Consider the following 18,146-nt stretch of genomic DNA (forward strand, 5'->3'; position numbering starts at 1 on the left):
CTCATCACCTCAAGGGATCTCCCACCCACAGCTTCCAACCTCTTAGTTCAAGAACCCTGCACCACCCGGTTCTACCTCCTACCCAAGGGTCCACAAGCTTGACTACCCCAGCCAACCCATAATTTCTGCCTATTCCTGCTCCACCCAACTCCTCTGCACATACCTTGTTATGATCCTATACCGCTGATCTGGGAACTCCACACATGCATTCAGGAGACTGCCCATGCCCTCCACCTCCTCCAAGACTTTTGTTTCCCTCCCCCCAATGCCTCATCTTCACCATGAACATCCATCGCTATACACCTCCATGTGCCATGACCAAGGCCTTTAAGCCCTCCGTTTCTTCCTCTCCTGACGTCCTGACCAGTACCCTTCTTCTGACACTCTCATTCGTTTGGCTGAACTGGTCCTCACCCTCAATAATTTCTCCTTTGAATCCTCACACTTCCTCCAGATGAAAGGGAAAGCCATGGGCCCCAGTTATGCCTGTCTCTGTCGGTTATGTGGAACAGTCCAACTTCCACAGTTAGTCCAGCACCAGCACCACTGCCCACCTTTTCCTCTGCTACATTGATGACTACCGGCGCCACCTTGTGCTCCCACAAGGAGGTTGAACAGTTCATCAACTTCACCAACACATTCCACCCTGACCTTAACTCCACCGCATCTGCTCCCAGGAGGACCAGTTTCATCACAGAACACACCAGATGGCTGCCCCCTTTTAAAGACTGCAAATTCCCCTCCCATGTGGTTGATGTTGCCCTCCAGTACATCTCATCCACTTTCTGCACCTCTGCCCTTGAACCTCGCCCCCCCCCCCCCAACCGCAACGAGGACAGAACCGCCCTGGTCCTCACCTTCCACCCCACCATTCTCCGTATACATCGCATCGTCCTTTGCCATTTCTGCCACTTTCAAATGGACTCCATCATCAGAGATATATTTCCCTCCCCACCCCTATCCACTTTCTGTAAAGACCATTCCTTCCGTGACTCCCATGTCAGGTCCATGCCCCCCCAACAACCCACCCTCCCCACCCCGGCACCTTCCCCCTGCCACCGCAGGAGTTGCAAAACCTGTGCCCACACCTCCACCCTTACCTCTGTCCAAGGCCCCAAAGGAGCCTTCCACATCCATCAAAGTTTCACCTACACTTCTACACGTCATTTACTGTATCCGTTGGTCCCGATGCGGATTGGGGAGACAGGATGCCTACTCGCAAAGCGCTTCAGAGAATATCTTTGGGACACCTGTTTCAACGGACCCCACCACCCCATGGCTGAACACTTCAACTCCCCCTCCCATTTTGCCGAGGACATGCAAGTCCTGGGCCTCCTGCATCGCCACTCCCTTACCACCCAATGCCTTGAGTAAGAACATCTCATCTTCCATCTCTAGACACTCCAACCCCATGGCATCAAAATGGATTTCACCAGTTTCCTCATTTCCCCTCCCCCACCTTATCCCAGTTCCAACCTTCCAGCTCAGCACCATCCTCATGATCTGTCCTACCTATCCGCACCACCTTTCTCTCCAAATTATCACCCACTTCCATCTACATATCGCACTATCAGCAACCTTCCCTCCAGCCACACTCCCCTCCCATTTATCTCACCAAACCCTCGGCTCTCAGCCTCATTTCTGATGAAGGGCTTTTGCCCGAAACGTCAACTCTCCTGCTCCATGGATGCTGCCTGATCTGCTGTGCTTTTCCATCACCGTACTTTTGACTCTAATCTCCAGCATCTACAGCGTCACTTTCACCTAGACCAGCCACATAAACACTGTGTTTACTGCAGCAGGTCAGAGGCTGGGAATTCTGTAGTGACTTACCCCCTGACTCCTTATATCTTGTCCACCATCTACATGGCACAAGTCAGGAGTGTGATGGAATAGCCTGCCCACTTGTCTGGATGTGTGCAGCTCCAACAAACACTCAAGAAGCTTGACACCATCCAGAACAAAGCAATCTACTTTATTGGCACGACATCCACATTTAGTCCCTTCACCAATCCATAGTATCGGCAGTGTGCACCATCTATAAGATGTTCTGTAGCAACTTAGGTTCCTTTGAACGGTACCTTCCAAATCCATGACAACTACAGTCTGGAAGTACAAGGGGGGAGATATGTGAGAACAGGCAGCATCCAAGGAACAGGAGAATCGACGTTTCGGGCATAAGCCCTTCTTCAGCTCTGATCTCCAGCATCTGCAGCCCTCACTTTCTCCTCGATATGTGAGAACACACAGGTTCCCTCCAAGATGCATACCACCCTGGAAAATATATTACTTCTTCAATGTTGCTGGGTCAAAATCCTGAACCTCCTACCCTAACAATACCATGGTAGTCCTTGCACCATGTTAATCTGCAGTGGTTTAAGATGAAAGACCTTTCGAGGAATCACAGGTTGGCAACAAATATTGAACCAGTCAGCGATGCTCAGTTTCCATGAATGAACAAAATGAACTCCCCTGGAGTGAAGCCTCTTGACCTCAGGGTAAAGCCCCCTCTCCCTTGGGGAAAAGCCCCCTCTTGGGGCGAAGCCCTCTTACCTTTGGGTAAAGCCCCCTGACCCTGGAATGAAGCCTCTTGATCCCAGGGTGAAGCCCCCTGACCCTGGAATGAATCCTCTTGACCCCAGGGTGAAGCTGCCTGACCCTGGAATGAAGCCCTCTGACCCTGGAATGAAGCCTCTTGACCCCAGGGTGAAGCTCCGTGACCCTGGAATGAAGCCTCTTGACCCCAGGGTGAAGCCCCCTGACCCTGGAATGAAGCCTCTTGACCCCAGGGTGAAGCTGCCTAACCCTGGAATGAAGCCTCCTGACCCCAGGGTGAAGCTGCCTGACCCTGGAATGAAGCCCCCTGACCCCAGGGTGAAGCTCCGTGACCCTGGAGTGAAGCCTCTTGACCCCAGGGTGAAGCCCCCTGACCCTGGAATGAAGCCTCTTGACCCCAGGGTGAAGCCCCCGACCCTGGAATGAAGCCTCTTGACCCCAGGGTGAAGCCCCCGACCCTGGAATGAAGCCTCTTGACCCCAGGGTGAAGCTGTCTGACCCTGGAATGAAGCCCCCTGACCCCAGGGTGAAGCCCTCTGACCCTGGAATGAAGCCTCTTGACCCGAGGGTGAAGCTGCCTGACCCTGGAATGAAGCCCCCTGACCCCAGGGTGAAGCCCTCTGACCCTGGAATGAAGCCCCCTGACCCCAGGGTGAAGCCCTCTGACCCTGGAATGAAACCCCCTGACCCCAGGGTGAAGCCCCCTGACCCTGGAATGAAGCCCCCTGACCCCAGGGTGAAGCCCCCTGACCCTGGAATGAAGCCCCCTGACCCCAGGGTGAAGCCCTCTGACCCTGGAATGAAGCCCCCTGACCCCAGGGTGAAGCCCTCTGACCCTGGAATGAAGCCTCTTGACCCGAGGGTGAAGCTGCCTGACCCTGGAATGAAGCCCCCTGACCCCAGGGTGAAGCCCTCTGACCCTGGAATGAAGCCCCCTGACCCCAGGGTGAAGCCCTCTGACCCTGGAATGAAGCCCCCTGACCCCAGGGTGAAGCCCCCTGACCCTGGAATGAAGCCCCCTGACCCCAGGGTGAAGCCCTCTGACCCTGGAATGAAGCCCCCTGACCCCAGGGTGAAGCCCTCTGACCCTGGAATGAAGCCCCCTGACCCCAGGGTGAAGCCCTCTGACCCTGGAATGAAGCCCCCTGACCCCCAGGGTGAAGCCCTCTGACCCTGGAATGAAGCCCCCTGACCCCAGGGTGAAGCCCCCTGACCCTGGAATGAAGCCCCCTGACCCCAGGGTGAAGCCCCCTGACCCTGGAATGAAACCCCCTGACCCCAGGGTGAAGCCCCCTGACCCCAGGGTGAAGCCCCCTGACCCTGGAATGAAGCCCCCTGACCCCAGGGTGAAGCCCTCTGACCCTGGAATGAAGCCCCCTGACCCCAGGGTGAAGCCCTCTGACCCTGGAATGAAGCCTCTTGACCCGAGGGTGAAGCCCCCTGACCCTGGAATGAAGCCCCCTGACCCCAGGGTGAAGCCCTCTGACCCTGGAATGAAGCCCCCTGACTCCAGGGTGAAGCCCCCTGACCCTGGAATGAAGCCCCCTGACCCCAGGGTGAAGCCCTCTGACCCCGGTTCCGGCCTGTGGGGGTCTCCGCGGGGCTGGGCTGGAGCGGGGTTTTGGGGCCGAGCGGCCGCGCAGTTCCCGCCTGATTCCGATCTTTCCCGAACATTCCTGAGCGCGCTCCCGCGTGTGTCGGAGTCGGGCGCGCGTGGACGGGGACGGGGAGAGTGTGTGTGTGTGTCGCGCGCGGCCGATCCGGGTGTTTTTTTTAAAGATTGTTTTCCGCTCCCGGTTCAAAGCTTTTCCCGGTTTTGGCGGCGGCGAGCCTGAGCGCGGGCCTCGGGCACGGTGTCGGTGTCGGAGCCGCAGCCGGAGCCGCCTCTGCCTCTGCCCGGGACTCGGAGTACACTGTTCCCCTGGCTCCGAGCTCCCTGCCTCTCCGCCCGCTCCCTGCCCGCGCTCTGCTCCCCCTCACACGGCCCGCACCATGGCGGCGGAGGCGGGGGCTACCAGCGGCTTCGGTCCAGGACCTGGTCCCGGCCCCGGCCCCGGCGCCGAGCGGATGCTCCGGGGGCTGAAGCGGGACGAGACCGGAGACCCGGCGGCGGCTGAGGCCAAGAGACAGCGGCTGGAACCGAACCTGAACCCGGGGGAGAACGGGATGAGCAGCGAGGCCGCGGCTCAGGTAAGGACGCGGGGGCGGGGGGGGGGGCATATAACTCACACACCCCCCCCCCACAGTCCCCCCCACGCCCCCCCCACGCCCCCCCCACGCCCCCCCCACGCCCCCCCCACAGTCCCCCACACCCCCCCCACAGTCCCCCACGCCCCCTCCCCCCCACACCCCCTCCCCCCACACCCCCTCCTCCCCCACGCCCCCCACCCCCCACACACCCCCCCCCCCCCCACACCCCACACCCCCCCCCGTCCCCCACACCCCCCCCCGTCCCCCACACCCCCCCCCGTCCCCCACACCCCCCCCCCGTCCCCCACACCCCCCCCCGTCCCCCACACACCCCCCCCGTCCCCCACACCCCCCCCCCGTCCCCCACACACCCCCCCCGTCCCCCACACCCCCCCCCGTCCCCCACACCCCCCCCGTCCCCCACACCCCCCCCCGTCCCCCACACCCCCCCCCCGTCCCCCACACCCCCCCCCCGTCCCCCACACCCCCCCCCGTCCCCCACACACCCCCCCTGTCCCCCACACCCCCCCCGTCCCCCACACCCCCCCCGTCCCCCACACCCCCCCCGTCCCCCACACCCCCCCCCGTCCCCCACACCCCCCCCTCCGTCTCCCCCCCCCTCTGTGTCCCCCCCCTCTGTGTCCCCCCCCCTCTGTGTCCCCCCCCCCGTCTCCCCCCCCCGTGTCCCCCCCCGTGTCCCCCCCCCCCGTGTCCCCCCCCCCCCGTGTCCCCCCCCCTCCGTGGTCCCCCCCCCTCCGTGGTCCCCCCCCTCCGTGTCCCCCCCCTCCGTGTCCCCCCCCCTCCGTGTCCCCCCCCCCTCCGTGTCCCCCCCCCCTCCGTGTCCCCCCCCCCCTCCGTGTCCCCCCCCCCTCCGTGTCCCCCCCCCCCTCCGTGTCCCCCCCCCTCCGTGTCCCCCCCCCTCCGTGTCCCCCCCCCTCCGTGTCCCCCCCCCTCCGTGTCCCCCCCCCCTCCGTGTCCCCCCCCCCTGTGTCCCCCCCCCCTGTGTCCCCCCCCCCTCCGTGTCCCCCCCCCCTCCGTGTCCCCCCCCCCTCCGTGTGTCCCCCCCCCCCTCCGTGTGTCCCCCCCCCCTCCGTGTGTCCCCCCCCCCTCCGTGTGTCCCCCCCCCCTCCGTGTGTCCCCACCCCCTCCGTGTGTCCCCCCCCCCTCCGTGTGTCCCCCCCCCTCCGTGTGTCCCCCCCCCTCCGTGTGTCCCCCCCCCCTCCGTGTGTCCCCCCCCCCTCCGTGTCTCCCCCCCCCTCCGTGTCTCCCCCCCCCTCCGTGTCTCCCCCCCCCCCTCCGTGTCCCGTCCCCACGTCCCGTCCCCACGTCCCGTCCCCACGTCCCGTCCCCACGTCCCGTCCCCCCCACGTCCCCCGCCCCCACGTCCCGACTCCCCGCCCCCCCCCACGTCCCGCCCCCCCCCACGTCCCGCCCCCCCCCCACGTCTCGCCCCCCCCCCACGTCCCGTCCCCCCCCCACGTCCCGTTCCCCCCCCCACGTCCCGTTCCCCCCACGTCCCTCCCCCCCCCCCCACGTCCCCCCCCCCCACGTCCCCCCCCCCCACGTCCCTCCCCCCCCCCCCCACGTCCCCCCCCCCCCACGTCCCGTCTCTCCCCCCCCACGTCTCTCCCCCCCCACGTCCCCCCCCCCACGTCTCCCCCCCCCCCACGTTCCCCCCCCCACGTCCCGTCTTCCCCCCCCACGTTCTCCCCCCCCCCCACGTCCCGTCTCCCCCCCCCCCACGTCCCGTCTCCCCCCCCCCACGTCCCGTCTCCCCCCCCCACGTCCCGTCTCCCCCCCCCACGTCCCGTCTCCCCCCCCCACGTCCCGTCTCCCCCCCCCACGTCCCGTCTCCCCCCCCCCACGTCCCGTCTCCCCCCCCCACGTCCCGTCTCCCCCCCCCCACGTCCCGTCTCCCCCCCCCACGTCCCGTCTCCCCCCCCACGTCCCGTCTCCCCCCCCCACGTCCCGTCTCCCCCCCCCACGTCCCGTCTCCCCCCCCCACGTCCCGTCTCCCCCCCCCACGTCCCGTCTCCCCCCCCCACGTCCCGTCTCCCCCCCCCACGTCCCGTCTCCCCCCCCCCCCACGTCCCGTCTCTCCCCCCCCCACGTCCCGTCTCTCCCCCCCCCACGTCCCGTCTCTCCCCCCCCCACGTCCCGTCTCTCCCCCCCCCCACGTCCCGTCTCTCCCCCCCCCACGTCCCGTCTCTCCCCCCCCCACGTCCCGTCTCTCCCCCCCCCACGTCCCGTCTCTCCCCCCCCCACGTCCCGTCTCTCCCCCCCCCACGTCCCGTCTCTCCCCCCCCCACGTCCCGTCTCTCCCCCCCCCACGTCCCGTCTCTCCCCCCCCCACGTCCCGTCTCTCCCCCCCCCACGTCCCGTCTCTCCCCCCCCCACGTCCCGTCTCTCCCCCCCCCACGTCCCGTCTCTCCCCCCCCCACGTCCCGTCTCCCCCCCCCACGTCCCGTCTCCCCCCCCCACGTCCCGTCTCCCCCCCCCACGTCCCGTCTCCCCCCCCCCACGTCCCGTCTCCCCCCCCCACGTCCCGTCTCCCCCCCCCACGTCCCGTCTCCCCCCCCCACGTCCCGTCTCCCCCCCCCACGTCCCGTCTCTCCCCCCCCCACGTCCCGTCTCCCCCCCCCACGTCCCGTCCCCCCCCCCCACGTCCCGTCTCCCCCCCCCACGTCCCGTCTCCCCCCCCCACGTCCCGTCTCTCCCCCCCCCCACGTCCCGTCTCTCCCCCCCCCACGTCCCGTCCCCCCCCCCCCACGTCCCGTCCCCCCCCCACGTCCCCCCCCCCCCCACGTCCCCCCCCCCCCCACGTCCCGTCCCCCCCCCCACGTCCCGTCCCCCCCCCCACGTCCCCCCCCCCCCCCCACGTCCCGTCTCTTCCCCCCCCCCCCACAACGTCCCGTCCCCCCCCCACGTCCCCCGTCCCCCACGTCCCGTCCCCCCCCCCCAACGTCTCCCACGTCCCCCCACTCCGCGTCCCGCCCCGTGTAACCCCCCTCCGTGCCCCCCCCCCGTGTGTGTCCTCCTCCGAGTCCCCCTCCCGTGTGTGTCCCCCTCCCTGTGTCCTTTCCCCCCCCCCGTCCCCCCAAGCCCTCACCACATCTCCCCCCAATCCCTCCCATACCCCTGTTCCTCCTCGCTTCCCCCCACATCCTTCCATCTCCCCCTCCCCACGAACCCCCAATGTGCCCAAGTCCCCTCCAACATTCCACTGGTCTCCCCCTCGCATCTCATCTCCCCTCATCCCCCCCGTGCCCCCCACGTCCCCCATCTCACCCCCTCCCACGGACCCCTGTTCTCCCCCATAACATCCACCCCCACAATTCCCCCATCACCAACTCCCAAAAAAAATGCACCAAGGCCGACATGAGAATGTGACTTAAGCTCAGCATAAATCAGCTGGGACCATTTCAAATATTGTGGAGAGCCTCCCCTATAGGAGTTTAATTTTCTTATAATACTACGTTAGACTAGCTATTACTATTTCAAAATGTATTGTTTAATAGGCAGGTTATTTGAATAAAATGGTCCAAGTGATGCTGTATGTGAATAAATATAGTCCTGTTTTACTGAGATAACACCTCCATTCTAGGGAGAGGACATTTCTTCAGATTTCAGGGAGATCTTGGCTGCGACCTTTGAAACTCTCCTCATTGGCTTATTAAATCCAAGGGAGTTCACGGTTTTTTATTGCAAACCCATAGGTTTAGTGAAAATGGATGTAACAAAACAAGTTGCATTTACAGTATATAGGAACTTTTAATGTGGAAAACTTCCAAGATGCCAAGAGTTTTGAGGTATAAATTGAAACCCAACCAAAGGTTCAGATATTGGAATGATTCACTAACTTGTCATGAAGGAGTGGAGAGGGAATGACTTTTGTATGCAGTGAATATTAAACCTTTTGGTCTGCATGGTTTCAGGGATTTTTACCAATGGTTATGCTAAGATAGTTTGGGATGTTTTAAAAAAAAGTTAGAGGAACAAAAGTTTTTGGAGTAATGGATGAAGTTACTTGGTGGAAGGAGGTGAAAACTTGGTTGTAATGTCCTTGGAGCCAATCAATGAGCACAAAGGTAGTGGATCAATTAAATTTAGCGCGTTAAGGATAAAGGCACCAGAGTTTGGATGATCTTAAATTTATGGAGGATGGGATATAAGAGGCCATTTCAAGATAGCATAGATTGGAAAAAATTAGTGTAAATATTGAAGGGTGCAGGTGAGTGATAATATGGGGGGAGAAAAGACGAGAAAGACATTTGCAATTATCGCTATACCGTAATATAAATTGAAAATAATCATCTTTTGTTTAACTGAGCAATTCCAATTAAATCATAATTCAGTTAGCAATGAAGCAGTTTGAATCTGAATCCAAAACTCTTTGGTGATTGGTCGACCCAATATCCTTAAATACAATCAGGACTCTGGTGAGGAGAAATTTCTTCACCCTGAGAGTGGTGAGTGTGAAATTTCTGCCGCAGAAAGCTATTGAGGCCAAAACGTAAAACATTTTCAAGAAGTCGGTAAGGCCATAAGATATAGCAGCAGAATTAGGTAATTATATCCATCAAGTCTGATCCGCCACTAGATTCAACCCCATTCTCCTGCCTTCTCCCTTTACTCCTTAGGTTCTCACTTAGTAAGGGGACCATCTGTCTCTGTGTAGAAAGACTAAATGACTTGACTTCCATGGCCTTCTGTGCCAATGAGTTCCACATATTAACCATCCTCTGGCTGAAGAAATTCCTCCTCAGCCCGGTTCTAAAGAATAGTTCTTTCACTCTGAGGCTATGTGCTCGGGTCCTAGTTTCTGATGCTAGAGGAAACATCTTCTCCACAGCTATTCTATCCAGACCTCTTGGTGTTCTGTAAGTTTGAATGAGATTCCCCTGTCATCTTTCTAAACTTTGAGAACAGACCCAAAGCCCTCAATCACACCTCATTTAGTAAGCTCTTCAGCCTGAAGCCATTCTTGTAATCCTCCCCTGTACCCTTGCAATGCCATCCTTTCTTGGATAATGGGGCCCAGAATTGCTCTGAATATTTCAAATATGGACTGACCAGAGTTTTATACAGCCTCAGTAATACAGCTCTGCTTTTGTATTCTAGCCCTCTTGAAATGAATGCTAATGTTGCAAGATTGAGTTAAATCATAGGTATGGGAAAAAGCTGGAACAGAGTTCTGTGTGGGAAGCTAATTTTGGGGATTGGTTAGCTCAGTTGGCTGGCTTGTAATGCACCACTAATGCCAGTAGGATGTGTTCAGTTCCTAATTGCCTGAGGTAAATATGAAGGACCCTCATTCTCAATCTTTTCCCTTGATTGAGGAGTGGTGACCTTCAGGTTTAATCACCAATTATCTCCTGTAACAAAAGAGCAAATCTGTAGTCTAGAAAGACTATGGCAACTTAAATTTTTTACTGAATAGCACAGCAGCGTTAACGGGTTTCATTTTCCTCCTCCTCCCAATTTCTTTGTCTGTGTTGAAAGTATGGACACTTTATTCAGCCATGAGCATTCAGCTACCCCGATAACCACTGACTATCAATACTCTGCCTTCAGAGTATTCATTGACCCTGCTTCCACTACTCGCTGGGGCAGAGAGTTCCAAAGGTTTACTATGCTCTGAGGACAAATAATTCACTTCCTATTCGGGGAATCCCTTTTTGAAACTGTTTCCCACTAATAGATGCTCTCATAAGGAAAAGCATTTTTCAGCAGCCACCCTGGCATATCCTCTCAGGTTTTTTATTTAATATCTCAAAAGGTTTAGATTAGATTACATTACAGTGTGGAAACAGGCCCTTCGGCCCAACAAGTCCACACCGACCCACCGAAGCGCAACCCACCCATACCCTTACATTTACCCCTTACCTAAGGCTATGGGCAATTTAGCATGGCCAATTCACCTGAGCTGCACATCTTTGGACTGTGGGAGGAAACCGGAGCACCCGGAGGAAACCCACGCAGACACGGGGAGAACGTGCAGACTCCACACAGGTTATTCTAAACTCTGTGACTTTCAAACATTGATCATTTGTTTTAAACTTCACAAAGCTCTTGATGTGTTCACTATTTTCTAATGACTTATTAAAAGATATTTTTAAGGATTGTTAGGTTTCTTTAAATAAACTAGCAGTTTAACTGAGGTAACAATAAACAAATAACCAATAACCAGGTTGACCAGAGTAAGGAGAGTGAAGAGTTACATGCAGTGATCTGAGGAATGTCAACTCTTGTTTTAAAAGCATCTTCCATCTCATCCATGAAAGGAAATGAGGTTAAAAATAAGAGCACGTTTTTTGATCTGTGTTGTTGAAGAGAATCGTACTACTTGTGTAAGACTTCCAAATCGCGAGCTGTGTAGGTAGCTGCGTGTATTTTATGACCGTCTCCCTCAGATGGAAGGGAAAATTCGTATTCACTAGAACAGATGAGTAACTTGAATAGTATTTGGTGTACAATACTTATAAATTGTGAATGAAATTGTATACAATTATTGCGAATTGGAATACATGCCGATTGTAATAGCAGTGTGCAAATAGGTAACTGAATAATGAGAATTGAAAAACTAAAACAAATTGCATGATATACATCTCTTAACAAAGTGCACATGGCAAAAATATTAATAGTAAGCTACAAATTTTCTCACAAACCTTGAATATTAATAGTAAGCTGTAAGATAAAGCTTTAATTTATATGCTCCTGTCTTGAGTTTCTGAATCTGATGTAAATCCTGAAGTGTCCTGACCTGAAAAGTTGACTTTCCTGCTCCTTCGATGCTGCCTGGCCTGCTGTGCCTTTCCAGTTCCACTTTTTATCAACTCTAATGTAAAGCATGTTAGGTACAGTGTGTACTTCTATTTGTGGTGGCTAATGTACAGATATTTGTGTGCAAGACCTCAAACATCAGAGGAAAATAGCCAGTCAATCTCTTTTGAATCAGATTGGCTGGTTGAGAGGAGAATATTTATTAAGGTTTTGGGGGAATCCTCTTGGTCTTATAACACCATGTGCTCTTCAATGTCGAGCCAATGATTTAACAAAATACGGTCTTGGTTTAATGTGTGGGTAAACTATAGCGTATCTGATACAGGCTCCCTGTTGATTGATATTTATTCGGTAAAGGTATTGAGGGAACCAAGGCAAATAAACTAATTTACAGTGATTGTCTTGAATGGTGGAACAGGCATGAGGGGCTGAATGGCTAACTCCTCTTCCCATTTGTTCTCTTCTACACTGTTAATATAGGTGGTGTGATAACTCCTGGAATAAAAGTTTGTGTTGACCCTCTGACTCTAATGTGCAACCATCTATGAGAATATAGGAGGCATGGTTAGTAAGTTTACAGATGACACCAAAATTAATACCATAGTGGACAGTGAACAAAGTTACCTAAGAGTGCAGTGGGATCTTGATCAATTGGGCCAGTGAGTCAAGGAATGGCAGGTGAATTTTAATTTAGATTTCAAAAATTGCAACGTCTTATTTAAGACAAACTAGGGTAGAACTTACACAGTAAATGGTAGGGCCCTGGGGAGTTTTCTGACACCGCCCTCGGGGTGCAGATGTATAGTTCCTTGAAAGTGGTGTCACAGGTAGACAGGGTGGCGAAGAAGGTGTTTGGCATGCTTTCCTTCATCAGTCAGATCATTTAGTATCGGAGTTGTGACATTATGTTACAGCTGTACAAGTCATTGGTAAGGCCACATTTGCAGTACTGTGTAAAATTCTGGATGTCCTGTTATAGGAAGGATGTTGTTATATTGGTAAGGCTGCAAAAAAGATTTGCAAGGATGTTCCTGAAACTGGAAGGTTTGAGTTATAAGGAGAAACTGGGAAAGGGTGGGACTTTTTTTTTCCCCTGAAGGGTAGGAGGCTGAGGAGTGAGTGACCTTATAGAGATTTATAAAATCACAAGGGCATAGAAAGCTGAATAGCCAAGATTTTTTCTCCCCAGGGTAGGGAGTTAAAAACTAGAGTGCAGAGGTTTAAGATGAGAGGGAAGAGATTTTAAAAGGGCTCTGAGGAGCAACTTTTTCAACACAGTGGTGTGTAAATGAAATGAGCTGCCAAAGGACGTGATAGAAGTGAATATAATTACAACATTTAAAAGACATTTGGATAAGTATGTTTGGGGGATATGGGCCAAATGCAGGCAAATAGGACCAGTTCAGTTTAGGAAACCTGGTCCACAAGGACACGTTGGGCTGAAGAGGCTGTTTCCATGCTTTATGTCTCTGTCTCTATCCAAATCAAACTGACAATGTCAACAAGGGCATTTAATAGAAACAGAATATAGGAGTAGGAGAAGGCCACTAGGCCTTTCAAGCCTGCTGTGCCAATTGATATGATCATGGCTATCCATTATCCTTATTCTGTGACCCAGTCATCAAAAACATCCTTCCTGTACCTTCTTGTAGAAAGTTCTTAGCTTATCACTTTAAATGTGCCTAATCACAAGTGCTTCAATCCAGTTCAAAGTACTCCAGGCAGACCAAGTTGTAAAGATAGGCTTATGTACAACAATAGCTTGCATTTATAAGGTACCTTTTAATGTACAAAAATATTCTCAGAAATGTAATCAGACAAACATTGTCACTAAGTCAAAGGAAGTGTTAAGAGGGCTGCCATAATCTGCATTAAAATAGTTGCCTTTTAAAGAAAGGGTGAGGTGGGAAGTTTTGGGATGGAATTCCAGAGTTTAGGTGCTCGATGGCTGAAGGCACAACTGACTGAAATCCTAATGCTGTTGGTTCCATAATTTTCACTTGTTGGCAGCAGATAGCCAGAAAGTATTTTTGATATTATGTAATCTTGAGTAAATTATTGGTACACAAGTTCAAGGAAAATTTTCAATTAAATAAGCCACTTGACAATTCCAATCTCCAGTAAGCACCATATATCTGCAAATTAAAACAGCATGTTGCATCATAGTGAAGAATTAAAATTGTTGTACGAGTGAAAGGGAGAAGCTGGAGGTAAAATGACTGAATTCTATCCTATTTATGAGCATGTCAGAAATCACTTGACAACTAAACAGATAACTGGGTAAAGATATTTCCAAGTTGTTAGGCAACATGGTTGGCATGGTCTAGTTGGAGCAAAGGCTCTGTTTCCATGTTATGAGACTGTGTAATGGAAACTAAAATGTTACATTACCTTGTTCATTGTACACCAGAGGCAGCTGGCAAGCACTCGTGAAAAGATGTATGTTGAAGCACTCTGAGCACTTGACACTATTTTTGAGGAGTTATATTTTTATTGTCACTGGGCTATTGTAAATTCTAGGCTGTGGTGCTGTAACCAGTAAGACAAGTGGCATATTTATTTATATCTTCTGTTGAATTAAGGGCGTTCACTCCCTCTAATACTCACCACTCCTCAATCAACATGTCGGAAGCCCTTAGAACTCTGAATTAGTGTGCACAAACTACCACAATTGCACTTCAGACACTAGTCTTTGTGAGCAACAGCTAATATATGTGCCGTTTGGCATATATTAAATTGTAATATGTTAGTATTTCACATACTGAAAAAGTACAATTACAGATTCAAGATTTATGGTAAAGCAAAGGCATGTATGTCAGGAAGTAGTTACATAATGTCAGAAAGCTGGTTACTGATCTGATTTGCACAATCCCAGCTAAAGCAGCTTTGTCCATTCTAAACTCGATAAGCAGCCATGAAACAAGCTTTATCTACCATGATCTTGAGTGGATTAAACCAGGGAGTGTTGTGATGCAAATCTCAGCCAATTTATGAGGTACATTAAAAGGCAGAGATCCCCATAGCAAATGGGGAAACTGCCAAGTTACTGAGCAGGCTTCTATAATAAAATCACAGAAAATAATTAATGTTGCTTCAGTTTTGGTTTTCTGAGCAAGACAGTTAACCTTTCCTTGTAACAGACTACGTGCTTGTTAGCTGAGGCTGTATAAAATTATGTAAATAGCATGCTGGCTTCATGACCACTCAAATACTAATCCTGGAACTACCCAAAGTTTTCATTACTGCCACCAAATAATACTTTATTGTATTTTCAAGAACTTTGTGGGAGAGTGGGGGTTAAATATCTCTTACATAGACCATCAACAACTTATTTCCTGTGGCCAGATTACTCTCAACTGGATCCTAAAATAACATTGATGAGATCATTTAACAAAAAACACTATCTGCCCACAGCAAATTGGATTTTCACTAGAATTCAGTAAGGTAAGTTGGAAACACAATAGCCTTCAGGAGAACAAGGGCAGCGGTGAAGGTGACACTGGACTTGCAAAACTGCATTGTTATTTTTTTCATTTAACCTATTTTTCTAATCAGCCTGTTCAGAGATGTGGTTACATACCTCCAGAGCAGGTAGGACTGGAGCGTGGGTTTTTCAGTCCAGTGATAGTGATACGACCACTGCATTGTTAATTATGTGCCTGAATATTTGGATGTGAATTTAATAATCAAATCATCAATGATAACATGTTGGAAGGAAGAATATGACTCAGTTAATAAGCTTTAAGATTATTTAACATATACTTTATAAGTAAAGCCAAAGAAAGGACCACTTTCCAGTCAGTGTAGCACATTCCTCCAGTATTCTTGACTCTTCCATCGTAGATTCAACACGTTTGAACATTGTCATGGTTTTCGTCCTCACCCCCTGCAAAGAACATCTCCCAAAATTTACTTTACATCAAATTAACTCTTGCTAGCCTGAGTGCAACAGCCATGATAGCTCTGTGTTCTCAGCTGCACGCTTTCCAGGGTTCTCACTGGATAATGATTAGTACTGGTAATCGAATTTTATGCCCAACTGCCAATCTACAGAGCCCAGATGATTTAACTTCAAACCTCTAGTCTGTTAAAAGGAGTATTATAAGGCAAAGTGTGATGCCAAGCCGTAAAAGAGACATTAAGTGAAATGATAAAAGCCACTATAAGGGATGGACTTTAAAGACGTCTTAAAGGACTTTTAAAGTCAGGTGGCTGACTGTGTGGGGTCTGCACATTCTCACCATGTCTGCATGGAGTTCCTTCCAGGTGCTCTGGTTTCTTCCCACAGTCCAGGGTTCTGCATGCTAGGTGAATTTGCTATGAGAACTGCAGGGTTACTGGGATAGGATAAGGGGTGGGTCTGGGAGGGTCAGTGTGGCCTCAGTGGGCTGAACGGCCTACTTCTATTCTGTAGTGATCCTGTGATTCTATTAGTAAGGGTTATGGGTTGTGATTGTAAACAGAAAACCTGGCTAATTTAAGAAAAAAAAATCCTTAAAGAAGCTGAAGGTTGTGCAGGCCAGTTTCCCATTATACCTGAAGCTTCCTGTAGATTTTTTTTAAGCAAAGTTTATGCAAGAATGTCAAGTAATAGCAAAGTGCCGCATAATGTGTGAACAAAATTGAAACTCATAGAATTAAACAGGCAGGGGCTGCGTTGATATAAAATTGACAAAGGAGTGAAAGACAGGGTGAGGGGAGAGACCATGTTTGTGAAAGTGGTTCTCCCAGGATGAGACTAACCCATGTCACATTGGGTGTGTCGATGCCTGTGATATCCCTCAAATGCAGGATATTCAGCCACAGAATTTATGCTGTTAAACAGTTACCTTCCAGAGTGCAACAAAGTATGTCCAGAGTTAATGTTGGGATCACTTTTTATTTGTACAAGTACACTACCTCAAATCCAGTGATTTGAAAACCAGCTGAGATTGCAAACCTCATTCTTTCTGAACCAGCCCTGTGAGTGAAGGAAGTTACTTATTGCGTGTGTGTTGGGGGTGGGTGGGCGTGCTGCTGTGTCAGTGTGGTGAATAGTTATCTGCATTGAAGAGAAAGCTACACTTTAGTGTATATTCTAAAGGAATTGTTCTCTTCAATGTGTCCCCTATTCATTGAATTGAATTTCTGATTTTTATTTTCCTTGCAGCAATGAAGCTGTGTCCCCAGCCCTTCACTCCCTAGCCATATTTTAAATCCAGCTGAGCCTGCAACTCTGCCTCCCTTACCTTATGAGTGAAGACACTGATTGTTTTACCAGATCTGGTTGAGATTGTTGACACTGATTAGGATTTGAATGAAATCACTGATGTGACTAAGAATGTTAAACTCGCTCAGGAAGAACAAAAGACTTTGGAATCTGGTTAGCTAGACTATTTACCTGTGTATTGAAATTGGGATCAAGGCATATGTCTATTTTTGCTACAGGTTTGAGCTTTATAGCTACTAAGGCCATCCAAATGGAAGTCTACAGGCTTGGCTTAACACCTTCAAGTTTCGTGAAGTTGCAACCTTGCCACCTATTCCAAGTCAGTCAGATCACATAGCATTATTAAATAGTACTGTTCAAATGGTTTTCATTTTTAATATTTCAGTTTGATCTTTACTAATTGTAAACAGATTGTACTCATGCAGAGACATTGTAGAAAAATGGAAGAGTTAATAAATCCAATGTTTGAAAAGTGAATTAATACTAGCAGAAACATGGCCATTAGCATTCATGTCATTTGGTTTTGTTTGTCTGCTATTTACTGAATCGAGGAGTTCCAAAATCCAATGGAGATTCAGTCCTGAAGTTGCCGAGTTTGAGATGCTTTATCTGTTAATGGCATTTTAAAAAATGTTTTTGAGTATGGGGCATCATTTCGAAGCATTCCACTTAGACTATATTTGTGAAGTGAATCAGGAGACTTTGGGAAGGTAGAGACTGGTGAAATGGGGAGCCACATGGTGGGTGAAGTTGAGCGCAGAGAAGTGTGAAGTGATTCATCTTGCTGGGAAGAATGAGGAGAGGAAATATAACTTGAGTGTGCAATTTTAAGAGGGGAGCAGGAACACAGACTTGGGGATGCATGTACATAAATTCTTGTATGTTGGCAGGGTATATCTCAGCTGTCTGTTTTAAGAAAAACATATAGAATCAATAGCTTTCTGAATAGAATACAAATAAGCAGTTATTTTTTACCCAAAGAGGATAGAATGTACAAAAACAGAAAAATGGGGTCCAAAGAGAGAAAATGGTAAATGACTTGTTAATTAAATGCATGCAGTACAGTATTTGGAATAAAATAAATGAATTAATAGCACAAAAACATGTTAAAAAGTATGATCATTCAGCAACTATCGAAACTTGGTTACAAGGAGCTCAAAACTCTAAACTAAATGTTTATAGTTGTGTGACGTTTTGGAAGGATTGACTGAAGCTCTTCAACTCTATGCTACTTTCTCCCTACCTCCACCCTCCTCTAGCTTATCTCTCGACGCTCCAGGCTCACTGCCTTTATTCCTGATGAAGGGCTTTTGCCTGAAACGTCGATTTCGAAGCTCCTTGGATGCTGCCTGAACTGCTGTGCTCTTCCAGCACCACTGATCCAGAATCTGGTTTCCAGCATCTGCAG

At 51.4% G+C, this 18,146-nt stretch overlaps 1 protein-coding gene across 10 annotated transcripts in view; it reads left to right on the forward strand.

Annotated features, from left to right (window-relative positions):
• Positions 1-4,296: 4,296 nt before the first annotated feature.
• Positions 4,297-18,146, forward strand: part of LOC122542077 (RNA binding protein fox-1 homolog 2-like) — a 370,347-nt gene continuing 356,497 nt past the window's right edge. For 3 of the 10 annotated variants that reach the window (XR_015752551.1, XM_087978188.1, XM_087978186.1), the window contains exon 1: positions 4,298-4,746. Coding sequence is in view for 9 of the 10 variants with exons in the window: in XM_087978188.1 (XP_087834314.1) it covers positions 4,549-4,746 (198 nt within the window). In the remaining variant the exon portion in view is untranslated. Of the gene's footprint in view, positions 4,747-18,146 lie in introns of all 10 variants that reach the window. The other 7 variants (XM_087978180.1, XM_087978182.1, XM_087978183.1 and 4 more) reach the window with 3 other exon arrangements.

The sequence above is a fragment of the Chiloscyllium plagiosum genome, unplaced genomic scaffold (assembly GCF_037043375.1).
Source record: "Chiloscyllium plagiosum isolate Xiang-an unplaced genomic scaffold, Cpla_swu_hap1 HiC_scaffold_33, whole genome shotgun sequence".
In the NCBI taxonomy this organism is placed as follows: Eukaryota; Metazoa; Chordata; class Chondrichthyes; order Orectolobiformes; family Hemiscylliidae; genus Chiloscyllium; species Chiloscyllium plagiosum.